The sequence below is a fragment of the Pyrus communis genome, chromosome 4 (assembly GCF_041283825.1).
Source record: "Pyrus communis isolate YQ-2024b chromosome 4, ASM4128382v1, whole genome shotgun sequence".
Taxonomy (NCBI): Eukaryota; Viridiplantae; Streptophyta; class Magnoliopsida; order Rosales; family Rosaceae; genus Pyrus; species Pyrus communis.
The window spans coordinates 13,256,930-13,275,610 of record NC_142568.1 but is presented as its reverse complement, the minus strand read 5'-3'; the positions used below and the strand labels follow the sequence as shown (position 1 = coordinate 13,275,610).

Genomic DNA, 18,681 nt, shown 5'->3' with positions numbered 1-18,681 from the left:
AAAAGAAAAATAGATTACAAATATTCTTTAATCATCTCGGCCTAAAATTTTAAGCCAAAATCATCGGAGGATAAAAGCTTGTTCTCGGTTAGGTTTTGACACACACCATTGCACATGGTCTAATATACTAAAATTGTTGAGTTTGATGGACCCAGAAGAAAGAATGGAGCAAATGGATTTCTTGGAAGTGAAGGAAAAATGGAATGAAGCAAATGGATTCCTTGGAAGTGAAGGAAAAATGGAATGTTGGGAAGTGAGAGAAGGGGGAGAGTGGAGGTTGAAGAAGAAGGTTGCTGAGGGGGCACATTAGCCTGAGGAGCCAGTTTGGAGGCAGAGCCAAATACATTGTATTACAATTTGAATGAAGTCGTAACACCACGTGTGGCGGCGTTACCAGTACATCGAAAAAAATCTGGCATTGTTTTTAATGTTTAATTTAAACAGTTAAATGGCTCATGCAGATTGAAACCTAATTAATATTAGCGCATGACATTAACCCAAAGTCTCATTCAGGGCATTAACCTAAACATAGAATATTCCACCAAAATAGAAGTTGAAACGACATGTGAGGAAAAACAAAAAATATTTGACATGCCCTGAAGCTCCATAAGGAGGCTGTACAACAAAAAGAGAAAATATCATAAATCCCTATATTCTCAAGAAAATAAAAACAACATAAAAGCTAAAGCATCCATATAGCTAGATAGCGGTGGTCACTCGTCAACCAATTCCGCTGGTATCTCCATCATGTCGTGGTCAATCTCATCCTGAGCCATATCTGCAGCAACAACACCCATAACTGCAGCCTGATGGGCCGGAAAATCCCAACAATCAACTGCTGTCAAATACCTATCTATGATATTCCACTGCAAACCTAAAATCTGATGTGTGGTCATGTATATCCTGTCAAGCCAATTGTGCAGGGAATTCAGCGAAACCCGGATAAACCTGAGCGACCATGTCGGCCTCCATTTCAAGCACATTTCCATATGTTCTAATATTCATAGTCCCTCTGCCAGCCCATATGCCTCCCTCCAACACCCTAGAAAGATTGACAACCTTCCCATCCATATGAGGTAAGGCCAGCACGCAATGAGCGCTCTCGTAAAACTGCTGCCATGTGAGAGCCATGGCATGCTCTGATGCCATCGCCTGAACTCCACCTTCTCCAAAATCGAGCAAATAGGTGCAAATAAAACGGTCCGGAACCAAAAAACTAGCATTAAGAAAAAGAGAGGTGTATGCTCCCCTGATGAAATGCTCGACCTCGTGCACACCACGGACTATGTCAAGATTCAGGGAGAACTGAAATCGAGGAATAAAGTTGAATGGGTTCTGCCATCCCAACATTATCCCATAGACTGAGAGTACTCGATCTATGGGCAAAACTCCTCCTCCAGCCCCTGGTCCACCTCCACCATCCCCATCACCAACTACTGGGATGATAGCTCCTCCATCCTCAACCTGATGAGGTGGAGCTGGAATTGGAACTAGAGCTAGGGCATTACCTACAACTGCGTCTAAAAGATAACCCCCTCCGCCCCCTCCAGCTCCAGGGTTGTCATAGTCATAAGGTGTATCATGTACAACCAAATAAAGCATAATGGGAACCATCAGCAAAGTGTCAACTGGAAGAACACTAAAAGTATCAAACATAATGTGAGGAGTATATGTGAACATAAAATTGATGTAAACTGCAAGTGCATAGAACTAATAAAGTATGCGACACACCTCTGTTTGCCATTCCTCTGAAAGTTCCAACATTTGAGATTGAGCTGATCCTATGGAATGTATCTTCTCATTTTTCTTGATAAAATTTGACACATATCTGAGAGAAATGATAGGTTAGAAATATAAGAAAGGTAAGTATCAACAACTATTCAGAATCGATCAACTAAAGACATGAAATGGGAGGTTATACAGAATCGAACATCTGTAAAAATCAGCTATTGAAGTTTATTCAGTTAAGAATAAACTTTTGAGACAAGTTGTGAATATAGAATGTCAATTTACAGCGAAAAGAGTTGGAAAGAGGTTGGTAAAAATAGATCACCGAGAGCAATAGGTAAAAAAAATTTCCATCCAAGATTCAATAGTTGGTCCATTCTTAGCCTCAGTAAGGTCCATCTTGTTGTGATAGGATAGGAATGAAGGAGAACGGATTAGTTTTAGCTAATGTAATGAAGATATGTATTATCTGTCCAAAAGCTCCACATGTTTTACTTATTTCAGAAAGGTCAGAAACACGCATGTCCATTGTCCGGAATGGATATAATCCAACACCCCAAGTAAAGAACATCAGAGGAGAAGGCAATTCGACGAATAAAAAGACTGAGAACAAGTGAAACAGTGGGCTCACAGCTTCTTCCTGTTAACGATTGTATCATTCAGAGCATTGATAGTGGTAATGGATGACTCGTCGAAACCTTTGGTTTTCCCTTTATTTTCGAGCGCGTTGCAAAAGCGCTGCAAGTGAGTGCTGATGATTGAATTCTTCACCGAGGCATTGCCAGAACCAGTTTTTCTTGGAAGATGATACCCTGAAAGTACCAAAGAAGATCAGAACTAAGAAAATAAACATGTGCGTTCACAGAATCCAACAAATAACGAAACACACACACGCATTAACCAAGAAGCAAGAAAATCGAAAGCACAACAATCGCATTAACGAAGAAAATGAACCCATTAAAAAAATAAAATCAAAAACTAGATTAAACAGCTATTCATCAAGTAAACTCACGAAAATAATCCAAAGAAACATCACATTTACCAAAAGAATCTAATCAAAACTACAAGCACCCACAAGCAAGAAGATAAGAAGAGAGTTGGGGTTTGTGACGTTTTAGTTAACCTGGGCGTCACGGCAGAGACGAACTGCAACTTCTACTCCCGTCCGATGGTCTGCCGGAGGTGGAGGTGGTCGTAGCGGTGGCAGAGTCGGTGGAGGCGGCAGCGGCATTTGGGTTTTGGAGGTGGTGGAAGACGCCATTCTCTAGTCGGAGAGTTTTGTCCGAGGCTACTGCGCTTGTTTGTGTTGTATGGAATGAAACTGGGTACGGACAAATCGTTATTTTTTGGTAGCTTTAATGAAAAGGATTTGGACTAAGTTTAGTTTAACAAAAAAACCACCTTATAATATTATTTAATCATAAGAACAAAACTAATTAATATCAGACCCACAAACATGGGTTGAATTAAAAGCCCAAAACGAAATAAATTTTTTTTCCAACCCTTGCCCCTAACGGAAACTCCATTATGTTAGCCAATTATGTTAGAAATAGAGTTCCCTTTTCTGAAAAATAAACAAGTGGAGTCAAAAGGAGATCCGAAGGAAGACCATTGGAACTGGAATGCTGAGGTATCAGTGCAATGTGCCTCGCAGATTCAAGAGCTGTTTCAAAAAAGGTATTATCACTATTTCTTAAACTGACACGAATATTATCACTATTTCTTAAACTTAACACTGACTATTTCTTAAACTGACACATGTACTATCACTATTTCCATATTTCGTAAACTGAATATTGACTATTTCTTAAACTAAACATGGGTACTATCACTATTTCTTAAACTTAACACTAGTAATATCATTATTTCTTAAATTTAAGACTGACTATTTCTTAAACTGACATAGGTACTAACACTATTTCTTAACTTAACACGGGTACTATTACTATTTCTTAAACTAAATATTGACTATTTCTTGAACTGAACACGGGTATTATCACTATTTCTTAAATACTTCTTACCTTTTTTTGTTTTTGCTAAAAAAATTATAATGAGAATCTCGACAAGAATTTAATTGAAGTTAAAACACATCGTTGAATATGATAAATGTAAACTTTCTCACATTATAGAAAATGACAATTATAAATGTATCAGCAACAAAATTAAGTAATTAATTATTTTCTCAACAATGTGAGTTTGAATGTGTATAGAAAGAAAAAAACCAAAGCTATTGCGCACCGTAATGAATTGGTTACATTGTGTGCATAACACATAAGAATGTAAAATGTGAAAGTTAAATCAAATAATAAATTGTAAGTAGTAGATTACTCTAATGACGAAGACAATTTCTCTTAAACTCACTGAGTAGTTGGTTCAAACATTTCATTTCTTCTTTAGCGTAATTTGTTGTAAATTATAATGATAATTTATAATTAATCAAGTTCTTTAACGTAATTTGTTGTAAATTATAATGATGAAAATTTATAATTAATCAAGTTCTTTAACATGGTCGATCGATCTCCATTCGCTCTAAATGAAATGGGTTAAATCTCACTGTCTCAAATGAACATACATACATAGGTACACACATAGCAGCAGTCAGTCCACACACACACAAAAACTACAAAAACAAATATTAATTCCTACCATAAACTCAATTTACAAATTTAGTTAGTAAGCTTCATGTAGAAACTCAGCAAGTGTAGGACTCAACAAGCTCGTCCATGGACCCCAACTGAGTCTCTGCATTCTTAAGCAGCAGAGTCAATGATTCCACATTAGAGTAATCTACTACTTGTGCAGCAGAGTCAATGATGATGATATATGGAATCACCATCATTATTAAGCATTGGTGATTTGGATAATAAAGGCAAATGTAATGGGCAATGTGGTATTGAAACGTATTGAGACACATTTGGCAGCATCTTTCATTTCACTTTAGTGTAGGAAGACTGACTAGTCACCAAGGGCTCTCAGAGACTCCCGGAACTCTCCTTCTCTGCATGTTTTGTTGCAAAAGATAAAAGAAATTTAAAAAATATGGGGATCAATCGTTTTCTTCGATCCAATCTCAGAACCCAGGTATCAAATCTTAAATCCCAAACACCCATTTGGTTTTTTTGGATTACATCTTCCTATATGTATTTTCTGATTGACAAAGACAGAAGAACAACAGAATATTACAAACAACTGCATCATATCGAATTGAAACTCTATTTGAACTTCTTCTGACTTAATGTCATTCCAAAAACCAAAATTGCACTCTTTATCTGAGGATCGGTAAGAGATTTGAACGAACATCTCGTATCTTAGCTAAGGGGTAAAAAAAAGAGCAGTTATTAGTAATTAACAAGAATTGAAGAATTGAAAATTATTTCCGGTCTCTTTGTTTCTTCGCCGGGACCTTCTTGCCGAGAATCAAACCTAAGACGTCTCATTTACCAGTGAAGAGGAACACCACTAGCTTTCACAATCTAATTCAAGTCCACTCTTTAAAATTCAATGTGATTCTATAACAAATGAATTCCCGAAATTAATCCATCAACCAACCCACATCTAGATTTCAAATTTAAGCATTTTTTACGGGAATAAAGGGAGTTATTGATGAGGAATTCCCAAGTGCATGAAAATGCAGACGCTCAAAATCCCTATTTAGACACAGAAGAAAGTTTATTATATTTACGCCGTCCGACGCAGAGTCCTCAAAATACAAGTCAAGTACATGCATTAAAGTCTCCAACCATGGAATGGAATGCCATAAACTTCAATATAGTTCCAGTATTGTTGATCCCCTTCCATTTCTGGATATCAAAGTTTGATGACTAAGCACCTTGCACGTACGATGACCCTGCCCTTAGCTGCGAATTACCGCTCCAGGGAGTGCGTTGTCCATCCATTCTTGCTCGTGATTGATGGATCCAGAGGCATTCGCTTCTCCACTGTAGGACATGTGAAGAAACCCATCTTCATCCTTATTTTCCCCATCCACTTCTGACATCAAGGCATCTGTAACATTTACATTTGTTAGAATCATTACAACCATCACCACCACAACTTTAACTCTGCGACAAGGCGATATTGTTATGCCTAAAATAAAAATGGGTTTGTGGCTCACCAGCAGGAGGTTCAATGTTTTTGAAGAAGATAAACAGAGGCTTGGACAGGGGGAGCACGATCTGCTGCCGAATAAAAAAAAACAAATTCCCCAACTGGCATCTCACCATGGACATGATATCTGCAGTCGGAAATTAAACCAAGATGGTCCAACCAAAATGATGTGAGAAGAGAGGTGCAGACAAATGAACCTTCACTTTGGAGTTGTATGAGTTTTGCTTTCTGTGTGCAAATCTTACACACTGATATGGCATACAATAATTGCTTGGCAGGAAGCCTTCGACACGTACATACATTCATGCATACATCTAAACGAACAAGTGAACAACACACATGACCAGGTCCTATCTGTGTGCCTATGGCTATGGCCTGCATGTAATCTTAAATTGCACGATAATACAAAAGTAGCAGGTATGTGGGGGTTTCTGTGTATATAAATCTTCACTCTTCTTCTCTCTTTTCTGTTGGATGTAGGAATGCATACCAAAAGGCATAAATAAAAAACAGAACAAATTAATTAAAGGAAAAGGGAATTGGAAACTAACTTCTTCGTACTAATGCCAGGAATGCCATTACTCCTTGCATCTTTCTCCACAGTGACCTACATGAAAGTTCAATTTGGAACATATTGTATACGCGTAGTATATCCGCTGAACGAATGCACAGCAAGGAAGTAAAACATGTTTGACATAGCGGCATTCTTACCGGTACAAAATCTGGACGTTTCTCCCTCAGTTCCCTAGCTCCTGGAATTGGGAACTCGCATCTGCGCTTCTTAAGGAAAATCCTGAAACCGCATATGAAGAAATACAATTAAATATAGCAAAATCTTGTTCTGCTGAAGTGGTGCAAAAAATAAAGAAAGCTAGTGCACAAGGGAAATGGCAACTAACCTCCCTTGCCCCTTAACAATGCCAGGAATTTCGCTCCTGTCAATCTTAGCCTTCAACATAGCCATCCCGGAAGCCACAGCAGCTTGCTCTCTTTGAGCCTTCTCCCGGGGCACACGCAAGGAGGGAGGCTCAAATTAGAACAAAGTGTACGCATCGACTGAAAGCATAAATTAGGACTATGATTGAAAGGATTTCTTACAAATCCGAGCATACTCCAAGGCTCTAAATAATAAATGCTCTTTGAATATGTAAATCCTTTGAACGCCCGAGCAGCCTCCAGAACCTCAGCGTTGCGTGCCTCCGCTTGCTCCATCAAAGAACGAGCAGCGGTTAAAAACTCAGCTGTTACCTCAGAAATTGAACAATCAGAAAATAAATTATCTCCTCTCCAAGACTAAAAGCATAAGAATATCAAGCCAGTGTCTGTGAGAGTTTGCAGTAAAAAAACGTTTAAACTACAGAGACCAACCATCTTTTATCCTAGAGAAGGAAGACATCTACACACCAAAAACCCTCGCACTACGTTTGGATGATGAAATTGCAAAACAATACAGAAATTAGATTCCCATCATTTAAAACTCCGACAATTACAAATCCCATCGTTAGGAGATATGCGTGTGGAATTTGAAAATAAAATACATTAGAAATGCGAGTTCCCAATTCCAGGAGCTGGGGAACTGAGGGAGAAGCGTCCAGATTTTGTACCGGTAAGAATGCCGCCACGTCAAACATGTTTTACTTCCTTGTTGTGCATTCGTTCAGCGGATATACTACGCGTATACAATATGTTCCAAATTGAACTTTCATGTAGGTCACTATGGAGAAAGATGCAATGAGTAATGGCATTCCTGGCATTAGTATGAAGAAGTTAGTTTCCAATTCCCTTTTCCTTTAATTAATTTGTTCTGTTTTTCATTTATGACTTTTGGTATGCATTCCCACATCCAACAGAAAAGAGAGAAGAAGAGCAAAGATATATATACACAGAAAGCCCCACATACCTGCTACTTTTGTATTATCATGCAATTTAAGATTACATGCAGGCCATAGCCATAGGCACACAGATAGGACCTGGTCATGTGTGTTGTTCACTTGTTCGTTTAGATGTATGCATGAATGTATGTACGTGTCGAAGGCTTCCTGCCAAGCAATTATTGTATGCCATATCAGTGTGTAAGATTTGCACACAGAAAGCAAAACTCATACAACTCCAAAGTGAAGGTTCATTTGTCTGCACCTCTCTTCTCACATCATTTTGGTTGGGCCATCTTGGTTTAATTTCCGACTGCAGATATCATGTCCATGGTGAGATGCCAGTTGGGGAATTTGTTTTTTTTTATTCGGCATTAGATCGTGCTCCCCCTGTCCAACCCTCTGTTTGTCTTCTTCAAAAACACTGAACCTCCTGCTGGTGAGCCACAAACCCATTTTTATTTTAGGCATAACAGTATCGCCTTGTCGCAGAGTTAAAGTTGTGGTGGTGATGGTTGTAATGATTCTAACAAATGTAAATGTTACAGATGCCTTGATGTCAGAAGTGGATGGGGAAAATAGGGATGAAGATGGGTTTCTTCACATGTCCTACAGTGGAGAAGCGAATGCCTCTGGATCCATCAATCACGAGCAAGAATGGATGGACAAGGCACTGCCTGGAGCGGTAATTCGCAGCTAAGGGCAGGGTCATCGTACGTGCAAGGTGCTTAGTCATCAAACTTTGATATCCAGAAATGGGAGGGGATCAACAATACTGGAACTATATTGAAGTTTATGGCATTCCATTCCATGGTTGGAGACTTTAATGCATGTACTTGACATATATTTTGAGGACTCTACTTCGGACGGCGTAAATATAATAAACTTTCTTCTGTGTCTAAATAGGGATTTTGAGCGTCTGCATTTTCATGGACTTGGGAATTCCTCATCAATAACTCCCTTTATTCCCGTAAAAAATGCTTAAATTTGAAATCTAGATGTGGGTTGGTTGATGGATTAATTTCGGGAATTCATTTGTTATAGAATCACATTGAATTTTAAAGAGTGGACTTGAATTAGATTGTGAAAGCTAGTGGTGTTCCTCTTCACTGGTAAATGAGACGTCTTAGGTTTGATTCTCGGCAAGAAGGTCCCGGTGAAGAAACAAAGAGACCGGAAATAATTTTCAATTCTTCAATTCTTGTTAATTACTAATAACTACTCTCTTTTTGACCCCTTAGCTAAGATACGGGATGTTCGTTCAAATCTCTTACTGATCCTCAGATAAAGAGTGCAATTTTGGTTTTTGGGATGACATTAAGAAGTCAGAAGAAGTTCAAACAGAGTTTCAATTCGATATGATGCAGTTGCTTGTAATATTCTGTTGTTCTTCTGTCTTTGTCAATCAGAAAATACCTACAGGAAGATGTAATCCAAAAAAAACCAAATGGGTGTTTGGGATTTAAGATTTGATACCTGGGTTCTGAGATTGGATCGAAGAAAACGATTGATCCCCATATTTTTTAAATTTCTTTTATCTTCTGCAACAAAACATGCAGAGAAGGAGAGTTCCGGGAGTCTTTGAGAGCCCTTGGTGACTAGTCAGTCTTTCTACACTAAAGTGAAATGAAAGATGCTGCCAAATGTGTCTCAATACGTTTCAATACCACATTGCCCATTACATTTGCCTTTATTATCCAAATCACCAATGCTTAATAATGATGGTGATTACATATATCATCATCATTAACTCTGCTGCACAAGTAGTAGATTACTCTAATGTGGAATCATTGACTCTGCTGCTTAAGAATGCAGAGACTCAGTTGGGGTCCATGGACAAGCTTGTTGAGTCCTACACTTGCTGAGTTTCTACATGAAGCTTACTAACTAAATTTGTAAATTGAGTTTATGGTAGGAATTAATATTTGTTTTTGTAGTTTTTGTGTGTGTGTGGACTGACTGCTGCTATGTGTGTACCTACGTATGTATGTCCATTTGAGACAATGAGATTTAACCCATTTCATTTAGAGCGAATGGAGATCGATCGACCATGTTAAAGAACTTGATTAATTATAAATTTTCATCATTATAATTTACAACAAATTACGCTAAAGAAGAAATGAAATGTTTGAACCAACTACTCAGTGAGTTTAAGAGAAATTGTCTTAGTCATTAGAGTAATCTACTACTTACAATTTATTATTTGATTTAACTTTCACATTTTACATTCTTATGTGTTGTGCACACAATGTAACCAATTCATTACGTTGCGCAATAGCTTTGGTTTTTTCTTTCTATACACATTCAAACTCACATTGTTGAGAAAATAATTAATTACTTAATTTTGTTGCTGATGCATTTATAATTGTCATTTTCTATAATGTGAGAAAGTTTACATTTATCATATTCAACGATGTGTTTTAACTTCAATTAAATTCTTGTCGAGATTCTCATTATAATTTTTTTTAGCAAAAACAAAAAAAGGTAAGAAGTATTTAAGAAATAGTGATAATACCCGTGTTCAGTTCAAGAAATAGTCAATATTTAGTTTAAGAAATAGTAATAGTACCCGTGTTAAGTTAAGAAATAGTGTTAGTACCTATGTCAGTTTAAGAAATAGTCAGTCTTAAATTTAAGAAATAATGATATTACTAGTGTTAAGTTTAAGAAATAGTGATAGTACCCATGTTTAGTTTAAGAAATAGTCAGTATTCAGTTTACGAAATATGGAAATAGTGATAGTACATGTGTCAGTTTAAGAAATAGTAAGTGTTAAGTTTAAGAAATAGTGATAATATTCGTGTCAGTTTAAGAAATAGTGATAATACCTTCTTTGAAACAGCTCTTGAATCTGCGAGGCACATTGCGCTGATACCTCAGCATTCCAGTTCCAATGGTCTTCCTTCGGATCTCCTTCGGATCTCCTTTTGACTCCACTTGTTTATTTTTCAGAAAAGGGAACTCTATTTCTAACATAATTGGCTAACATAATGGAGTTTCCGTTAGGGGCAAGGGTTGGGAAAAAAAATTTATTTCGTTTTGGGCTTTTAATTCAGCCCATGTTTGTGGGTCTGATATTAATTAGTTTTGTCCTTATGATTAAATAATATTATAGGGTGGTTTTTTTGTTAAACTAAACTTAGTCCAAATCCTTTTCATTAAAGCTACCAAAAAATAACGATTTGTCCGTCCCCAGTTTCATTCCGTACAACACAAACAAGCGTAGTAGCCTCGGACAAAACTCTCCGACTCTCCAACTAGACAATGGCGTCTTCCACCACCTCCAAAACCCAAATGCCACTGCCGTCTCCACCGACTCTGCCACCACTACCTCCACCTCCACCTTCGGCAGACCATCGGACGGGAGTAGAAGTTGCAGTTCGTCTCTGCCGTGACGCCCAGGGTAACTAAAACGTCACAAACCTCAACTCTCTTCTTATCTTCTTGCTTGTGGGTGCTTGTAGTTTTGATTAGATTCTTTTGGTAAATGTGATGTTTCTTTGGATTATTTTCGTGAGTTTACTTGATGAATAGCTGTTTAATCTAGTTTTTTATTTTTATTTTTTTAATGGGTTTATTTTCTTCGTTAATGCGATTGTTGTGCTTTTGATTTTCTTGCTTCTTGGTTAATGCGTGTGTGTGTTTCTTTATTTGTTGGATTCTGTGAACGCACATGTTTATTTTCTTAGTTCTGATCTTCTTTGGTACTTTCAGGGTATCATCTTCCAAGAAAAACTGGTTCTGGCAATGCCTCGATGAAGAATTCAATCATCAGCACTCACTTGCAGTGCTTTTGCAACGCGCTCGAAAAAAAAGGGAAAACTAAAGGTTTCGACGAGTCATCCATTACCACTATCAATGCTCTGAATGATACAATCGTTAACAGGAAGAAGCTGTGAGCCCACTGTTTCACTTGTTCTCTGTCTTTTTATTCGTCGAACTGCCTTCTCCTCTGATGTTCTTTACTTGGGGTGTTGGATTATATCCATTCCGGACAATGGACATGCGTGTTTCTGACCTTTCTGAAATAAGTAAAACATGTGGAGCTTTTCGACAGATAATACGTATCTTCATTACATTAGCTAAAACTAATCAGTTCTCCTTCATTCCTATCCTATCACAACAAGATGGACCTTAATGAGGCTAAGAATGGACCAACTATTGAATCTTGGATGGAAATTTTTTTTTACCTATTGCTCTCGGTGATCTATTTTTACCAACCTCTTTCCAACTCTTTTCGCTGTAAATTGACATTCTATATTCACAACTTGTTTCAAAAGTTTATTCTTAACTGAATGAACTTCAATAGCTGATTTTTACAGATGTTCGATTATGTATAACCTCCCATTTCATGTCTTTAGTTGTTCGATTCTGAATAGTTGTTGATACTTACCTTTCTTATATTTCTAACCTGTCATTTCTCTCAGATATGTGTCAAATTTTATCAAGAAAAATGAGAAGATACATTCCATAGGATCAGCTCAATCTCAAATGTTGGAACTTTCAGAAGAATGGCAAACAAAGGTGTGTCGCATACTTTATTAGTTCTATGCACTTGCAGTTTACATCAATTTTATGTTCACATATACTCCTCACATTATGTTTGATACTTTTAGTGTTCTTCCAGTTGACACTTTGCTGATGGTTCCCATTATGCTTTATTTGGTTGTACATGATACGCCTTATGACTATGACAACCCTGGAGCTGGAGGGGGCGGAGGGGGTTATCTTTTAGACGCAGTTGTAGGTAATGCCCTAGCTCTAGTTCCAGTTCCAGCTCCACCTCATCAGGTTGAGGATGGAGGAGCTATCATCCCAGTAGTTGGTGATGGGGATGGTGGAGGTGGACCAGGGGCTGGAGGAGGAGTTTTGCCCATAGATCGAGTACTCTCAGTCTATGGGATAATGTTGGGATGGCATAACCCATTCAACTTTATTCCTCGATTTCAGTTCTCCCTGAATCTTGACATAGTCCGTGGTGTGCACGAGGTCGAGCATTTCATCAGGGGAGCATACACCTCTTTTTTTCTTCATGCTGGTTTTTTGGTTCCGGACCGTTTTATTTGCACCTATTTGCTCAATTTTGGAGAAGGTGGAGTTCAGGCGATGGCATCAGAGCATGCCATGGCTCTCACATGGCAGCAGTTTTACAAGAGCGCTCATTGCGTGCTGGCCTTACCGCATATGGATGGGAAGGTTGTCAATCTTTCTAGGGTGTTGGAGGGAGGCATATGGGCTGGCAGAGGGACTGTGAATATTAGAACATATGGAAATGTGCTTGAAATGGAGGCCGACATGGTCGCTCAGGTTTATCCGGGTTTCGCTGAATTCCCTGCACACATATTCCAGTATTGGCTTGACGGGATATACATGACCACACATCAGATTTTAGGTTTGCAGTGGAATATCATAGATGGGTATTTGACAGCAGTTGATTGTTGGGATTTTCCGGCCCATCGGGCTGCAGTTATGGGTGCTGTTGCTGCAGATATGGCTCAGGATGAGATTGGCCACGACATGATGGAGATACCAGCAGAATTGGTTGACGAGTGAACACCGCTATCTAGCTATATGGATGCTTTAGCTTTTATGTTGTTTTTATTTTCTTGAGAATATAGGGATTTATGATATTTTCTCTTTTTGTTGTACAGCTTCCTTATGGAGCTTCAGGGCATGTCAAATATTTTTTGTTTTTCCTCACATGTCGTTTCAACTTCTATTTTGGTGGAATATTCTATGTTTAGGTTAATGCCATGAATGAGACTTTGGGTTAATGTCATGCGCTAATATTAATTAGGTTTCAATCTGCATGAGCTATTTAACTGTTTAAATTAAACATTAAAAACAATGCCATATTTTTTTCGATGTACTGGTAACGCCGCCACACGTGGTGTTACGACTTCATTCAAATTGTAATACAATGTATTTGGCTCTGCCTCCAAACTGGCTCCTCAGGCTAATGTGCCCCCTCAGCAACCTTCGTCTTCAACCTCCACTCTCCCCCTTCTCTCACTTCCCAACATTCCATTTTTCCTTCACTTCCAAGGAATCCATTTGCTCCATTCCATTTTTCCTTCACTTCCAAGAAACCCATTTGCTCCATTCTTTCTTTTGGGTCCATCAAACTCAACAATTTTAGTATATTAGACCATGTGCAATGGCATGTGTCAAAACCTAACCGAGAACAAGCTGTTGCTACAGTTATGGGTGCTGTTCTAACAAATATAAATGTTACAGATGCCTTGATGTCAGAAGTGGATGGGGAAAATAAGGATGAAGATGGGTTTCTTCACATGTCCTACAGTGGAGAAGCGAATGCCTCTGGATCCATCAATCACGAGCAAGAATGGATGGACAAGGCACTCCCTGGAGCGGTAATTCGCAGCTAAGGGCAGGGTCATCGTACGTGCAAGGTGCTTAGTCATCAAACTTTGATATCCAGAAATGGGAGGGGATCAACAATACTGGAACTATATTGAAGTTTACGGCATTCCATTCCATGGTTGGAGACCTTCACTTTGGAGTTGTATGAGTTTTGCTTTCTGTGTGCAAATCTTACACACTGATATGACATACAATAATTGCTTGGCAGGAAGCATTCGACACGTACATACATTCATGCATACATCTAAACGAACAAGTGAACAACACACATGACCAGGTCCTATCTGTGTGCCTATGGCTATGGCCTGCATGTAATCTTAAATTGCACGATAATACAAAAGTAGCAGGTATGTGGGGCTTTCTGTGTATATATATCTTTGCTCTTCTTCTCTCTTTTCTGTTGGATGTGGGAATGCATACCAAAAAGCATAAATGAAAAACAGAACAAATTAATTGAAGTAAAAGGGAATTGGAAACTAACTTCTTCATACTAATGCCAGGAATGCCATTACTCCTTGCATCTTTCTCCACAGTGGCCTACATGAAAATTCAATTTGGAACATATTGTATACGCGTAGTATATCCGCTGAACGAATGCACAGCAAGGAAGTAAAACATGTTTGACGTGGCGGCATTCTTACCGGTACAAAATCTGGACGCTTCTCCCTCAGTTCCCCAGCTCCTGGAATTGGGAACTCGCATCTGCGCTTCTTAAGGAAAATCCTGAAACTGCATATGAAGAAATACAATTAAATATAGCAAAATCTTGTTCTGCTGAAGTGGTGCAAAAAATAAAGAAAGCTAGTGCACAAGGGAAATGGCAACTAACCTCCCTTGCCCCTTAACAATGCCAGGAATTTCGCCCCTGTCAATCTTAGCCTTCAACATAGCCATCCCGGAAGCCACAGCAGCTTGCTCTCTTTGAGCCTTCTCCCGGGTCACACGCAAGGAGGGAGGCTCAAATTAGAACAAAGTGTACGCATCGACTGAAAGCATAAATTAGGACTATGATTGAAAGGATTTCTTACAAATCCGGGCATACTCCAAGGCTCTAAATAATAAATGCTCTTTGAATATGTAAATCCTTTGAACGCCCGAGCAGCCTCCAGAACCTCAGCGTTGTGTGCCTCCGCTTGCTCCATCAAAGAACGAGCAGCGGTTAAAAACTCAGCTGTTACCTCAGAAATTGAACAATCAGAAAATAAATTATCTCCTCTCCAAGACTAAAAGCATAAGAATATCAAGCCAGTGTCTGTGAGAGTTTGCAGTAAAAAAACGTTTAAACTACAGAGACCAACCATCTTTTATCCTAGAGAAGGAAGATATCTACACACCAAAAACCCTCATGCTACGTTTGGATGATGAAATTGCAAAACAATACGGAAATTAGATTCCCATCATTTAAAACTCCGACAATTACAAATCCCATCGTTAGGAGATATGCATGTGGAATTTGAAAATAAAATACATTAGAAATTCTATTGATGAGATGTTTTGAATGAAATATGACATAAAAATTGCTCTAAGTTAGCACTCACATTGTCCAGCAAAAAGATTTTAACCAAATAAAAGCAGATGTGTATCCCGTCAGAGGTCCCATTTCACTATTGTAATATCACCGAACAGAGAAAGAACAGATTAACAAGTTGTAAAAATTTGAATTGTAATGTGAACCAAATAGACCATATCTAACATAACAAGGAGTCGCCAAGAACCGAGATAGAAACCCATTTACTAGAGGATAGGAAACCAAATTCAGAAAAGAATCTTCAGGAAAATAATAACTGCAAATCTCTCTTCCTTGTAATTCCAAAAATTACAAGTGTTACTGCAAAATATTAACAAAGCAACTTGCAATTCCAAAAATTACCACAAAATTAAAAAATAAAAAAATATAATCCCAACCCGGAAAAGCAGAAGGTCTGCGAGTCCTGGAAAATCTTCCTTCCATGGCTACGCCTGTTGTCTGCGAAAATTCAAACCCACCAAACAAACATGAGAACAACAACATGATTATAAGTAAGCAATGTATATACGGCAAGAATTTAAAAGATTTAAAGGTCCACAAAGATAAAACATCAAAAACGAAAAGGAGGGATCGATTAGGGTTTTGGTTAATCGAAAAAAAATCCCAATTCAATTTTTGGGAAAATCATATTCAATCAAACGTCTGAATATACACATGCGAATATAAAATTTCAGGATTTGATATCACCTGTTACTTTTGACTGAGTTTGATTTTCCAGCGCCGACTCCTTTTAGTCGTTTTCCTTCGGCCCCGCTCCCTATTTATATCTCAGCCTCTATTTTTCTTAATTTTATTTTACACTATCATACGGGTATGAGAAAATTTTTTATTTTTATTTTTGAATTTTATTTAATTTTATTTATTTATTTATGAACGGCATTTTTACAGTACAGACAGGAGAGAGAGAGACAGACAGACCTCGGGACTGCGAACGGGTAGGCGCAGACCTCCGGGCACTGCTTGCCAGAGTTTCCGATCCAGGCGTATGGCAGAGTGTAGCCCACCATGGAGGGGAAGGTGAAGTAATGGAAACCACAAACGGCTCGACAAAAGTCCTGAACGGTGACCTCCTCGGAAGTGAGGATTAGGTAGACGCCGTGCTTGTGATCGATGGGGAAGGGGGCGGATCGGACGGCGGAGGCGATGACCTGCTGGACTGAGACGCGGGTGAGGTGATTCCCCTGGGAGTACTTCATGTCGCACTACTGGCCGGCGACGACGACGGCGCGTGAGACGTTGGCGCCGGTCTGGTCGGTGTACAGGGAGACAGTTCGCCACCACTCGGCGACTTAGGGGGAGGGGGAGGCGGAGGGAGCGGCGGAAATGGAGTGAATGAAGTCGGTAATGAGGAGCTTCTGGGGCGTGGCCCACTTGCCGTACCAGATGAGGTAGATGTTGATGGGGGAGGAGGAGAGGACGGGGCCCATGTGGTAGCGGAGGTCGACGAGGTTGGAGGAGCCCTCGAATTTCTTATTGGAGGAGAGGGTGCGGGGAGGGAGCTTGGGGTTGAAGAGCTCGTGAGTGTTTAGGGTTTGGACGGAGGGAGTGGCGGCGGCATTGGCGAAGACGGTGGTGGTGGTGAGGAGGAGGAGGAGGCGGAGGAGGAGGGAGGTGAAATTGGTGAGCGGCATTGTTGGGGTGCGGGGGATGGAGAATTGGGGAGGGAAGGGAGGAGAGGGGTTATATAAAGTTGAGAGTGAGAATGGAGTGGGGATTGGGCTGGAGACAGCTGCAACCTCTGTGGGCACAGAAGACAGAGAGAGAGAGAGCGATATTTACTGTCTGTGAGTGAGAGTGGGTCTCTCTCTCTCTCTCTCTCTCTCTCTCTCTCTCTCTCTCTCTCTCTCTCTCTCTCTCTCTCTCTCTCTCTCTCTCTCTCTCTCTCTCTCTCTCTCTCTCTCTCCTGGAAAACCGGAAAAATCGGCATTTTTATTTTTTGAAACTATAAGTTCAATTTAGTTTATGAACGGTTAATTCATAAAAAAGAGGTTCCTACCAGAACACATAATATAATATGCTGATTTAAGTTTAGTGAATTTGAGTTGCTTCGGGAACTCAAGTGTGAGAGATTCGGGACTATGAAAGGATGTCAACGGTTCAAAAAAGAGAAATAAATTATTAAATCGTTAATGTCCAAAAGTGATCTTTAGGTCAATAATTTTGAATTTCTTGTCAGATATTCAATAGAGCAGAACCATGTAAGGTCGATCGTAGACGCAAAATAATGACTTCGGGCCTTATTCACTTTAGATGGCTTTGGGCCAAATAATTAAGAAAAATAAGCCTAAATGATGCTTAGCCGTAGACACCCCAACCTAGTTGGGTGCGGGCAAGAAGCAAAACGGGCCAAAAAAATCATTTGGGTCGTGAAGTTCATGACAGCCCAACAAAGAATTGATGGTTGTTGTCCAGAAAAAGAGTGGTTGCAGCAAAGCTGCAGATTGGGCTCGGGTCATGGCTGCAATGGCAGCGGCCCGAGTGGGATTGAGACCCAACAAGCATCCAGTTGCAATCTACAGCTGAACATAGGCCAACAGATGGGAGCGGGCCATTCAAATGATAAAGCCTAGCAAGCTTTTGCTGGCTTCTAGTGTGGGCTGAGGGCTGCATGCCTAGTGCAAAGAAAATCTGCTTAGGCCGAGTATTTGGTGGTCTGGCACACTTGCAGCAGAGCCCATGGGGTTGCTGTGGTCTAGAGGAAGCAGGCCTGAGCTGTTGGCTCGGGTTGGTGGCTTGGCGATGGTGCGGCCACAAAACATATATATTGACAAATATATGAAACATATACAATATATATATTGGAAGGTAAATATAAATATAGGGGATTCATACATCATAAGGAATGTTTTCGTGCTTCATGATTCCTTTATTTTAAGCGTACTTGATTGGCAAAAAACAATAGAAGCCTTTGAATTCTGTAGAAGATCATTATTTGAAAAGCAGGAATTGCATCTCCAATGCGTTATATCATGTTCAACACAGAAAATTAAATTGAATCAATAGCATGTAAATCAATTCAATAAAATAATAAATTAATCATAAAAATAATGATTAAAACGTAAT

At 39.3% G+C, this 18,681-nt stretch overlaps 3 protein-coding genes and 1 long non-coding RNA gene across 7 annotated transcripts; 2 read left to right on the top strand and 2 right to left on the bottom strand.

Moving 5' to 3' along the window:
• Window positions 1-2,415: 2,415 nt before the first annotated feature.
• LOC137723369 (uncharacterized) lies at window positions 2,416-17,351 on the bottom strand. 4 transcript variants are annotated; one of them, XM_088692526.1, is made up of 7 exons: window positions 16,306-16,493; window positions 15,996-16,056; window positions 15,119-15,261; window positions 14,920-15,017; window positions 14,732-14,819; window positions 14,572-14,627; window positions 2,416-2,540 (listed from the first exon to the last, which is right to left on the bottom strand). In XM_088692526.1, the coding sequence occupies exons 2-7, from the start codon at window positions 16,039-16,041 to the stop codon at window positions 2,441-2,443; spliced, it is 531 nt and encodes a 176-aa protein (XP_088548652.1). In that variant the 5' UTR covers window positions 16,042-16,056; window positions 16,306-16,493; the 3' UTR covers window positions 2,416-2,440. The 4 variants fall into 4 exon arrangements, with proteins under 4 accessions (XP_088548652.1, XP_088548649.1, XP_088548648.1 ...); XM_088692523.1 differs by lacking the exons at window positions 2,416-2,540; window positions 16,306-16,493 and adding exons at window positions 14,178-14,487; window positions 16,537-17,351; XM_088692522.1 differs by lacking the exon at window positions 2,416-2,540 and adding an exon at window positions 14,178-14,487 and having other exon boundaries at window positions 16,306-16,496.
• Window positions 5,379-10,915, bottom strand: LOC148697482 (uncharacterized). Its single transcript, XM_088692527.1, has 7 exons — window positions 10,535-10,915; window positions 6,934-7,076; window positions 6,735-6,832; window positions 6,547-6,628; window positions 6,387-6,442; window positions 5,843-5,962; window positions 5,379-5,733 (listed from the first exon to the last, which is right to left on the bottom strand). Exons 1-6 carry the CDS (start codon window positions 10,680-10,682, stop codon window positions 5,854-5,856), a joined length of 636 nt encoding a protein of 211 aa, XP_088548653.1. The 5' UTR covers window positions 10,683-10,915; the 3' UTR covers window positions 5,379-5,733; window positions 5,843-5,853.
• On the top strand, window positions 7,381-8,558 carry LOC137723370 (uncharacterized). Its single transcript, XR_011066890.2, has 4 exons — window positions 7,381-7,441; window positions 7,546-7,601; window positions 8,026-8,145; window positions 8,255-8,558. It is a non-coding gene; the product is annotated as an uncharacterized LOC137723370 (long non-coding RNA).
• On the top strand, window positions 10,971-12,495 carry LOC148697481 (uncharacterized). Its single transcript, XM_088693181.1, has 3 exons — window positions 10,971-11,109; window positions 11,421-11,601; window positions 12,134-12,495. Exons 1-3 carry the CDS (start codon window positions 10,971-10,973, stop codon window positions 12,249-12,251), a joined length of 438 nt encoding a protein of 145 aa, XP_088549307.1. The 3' UTR covers window positions 12,252-12,495.
• Window positions 17,352-18,681: the final 1,330 nt, after the last annotated feature.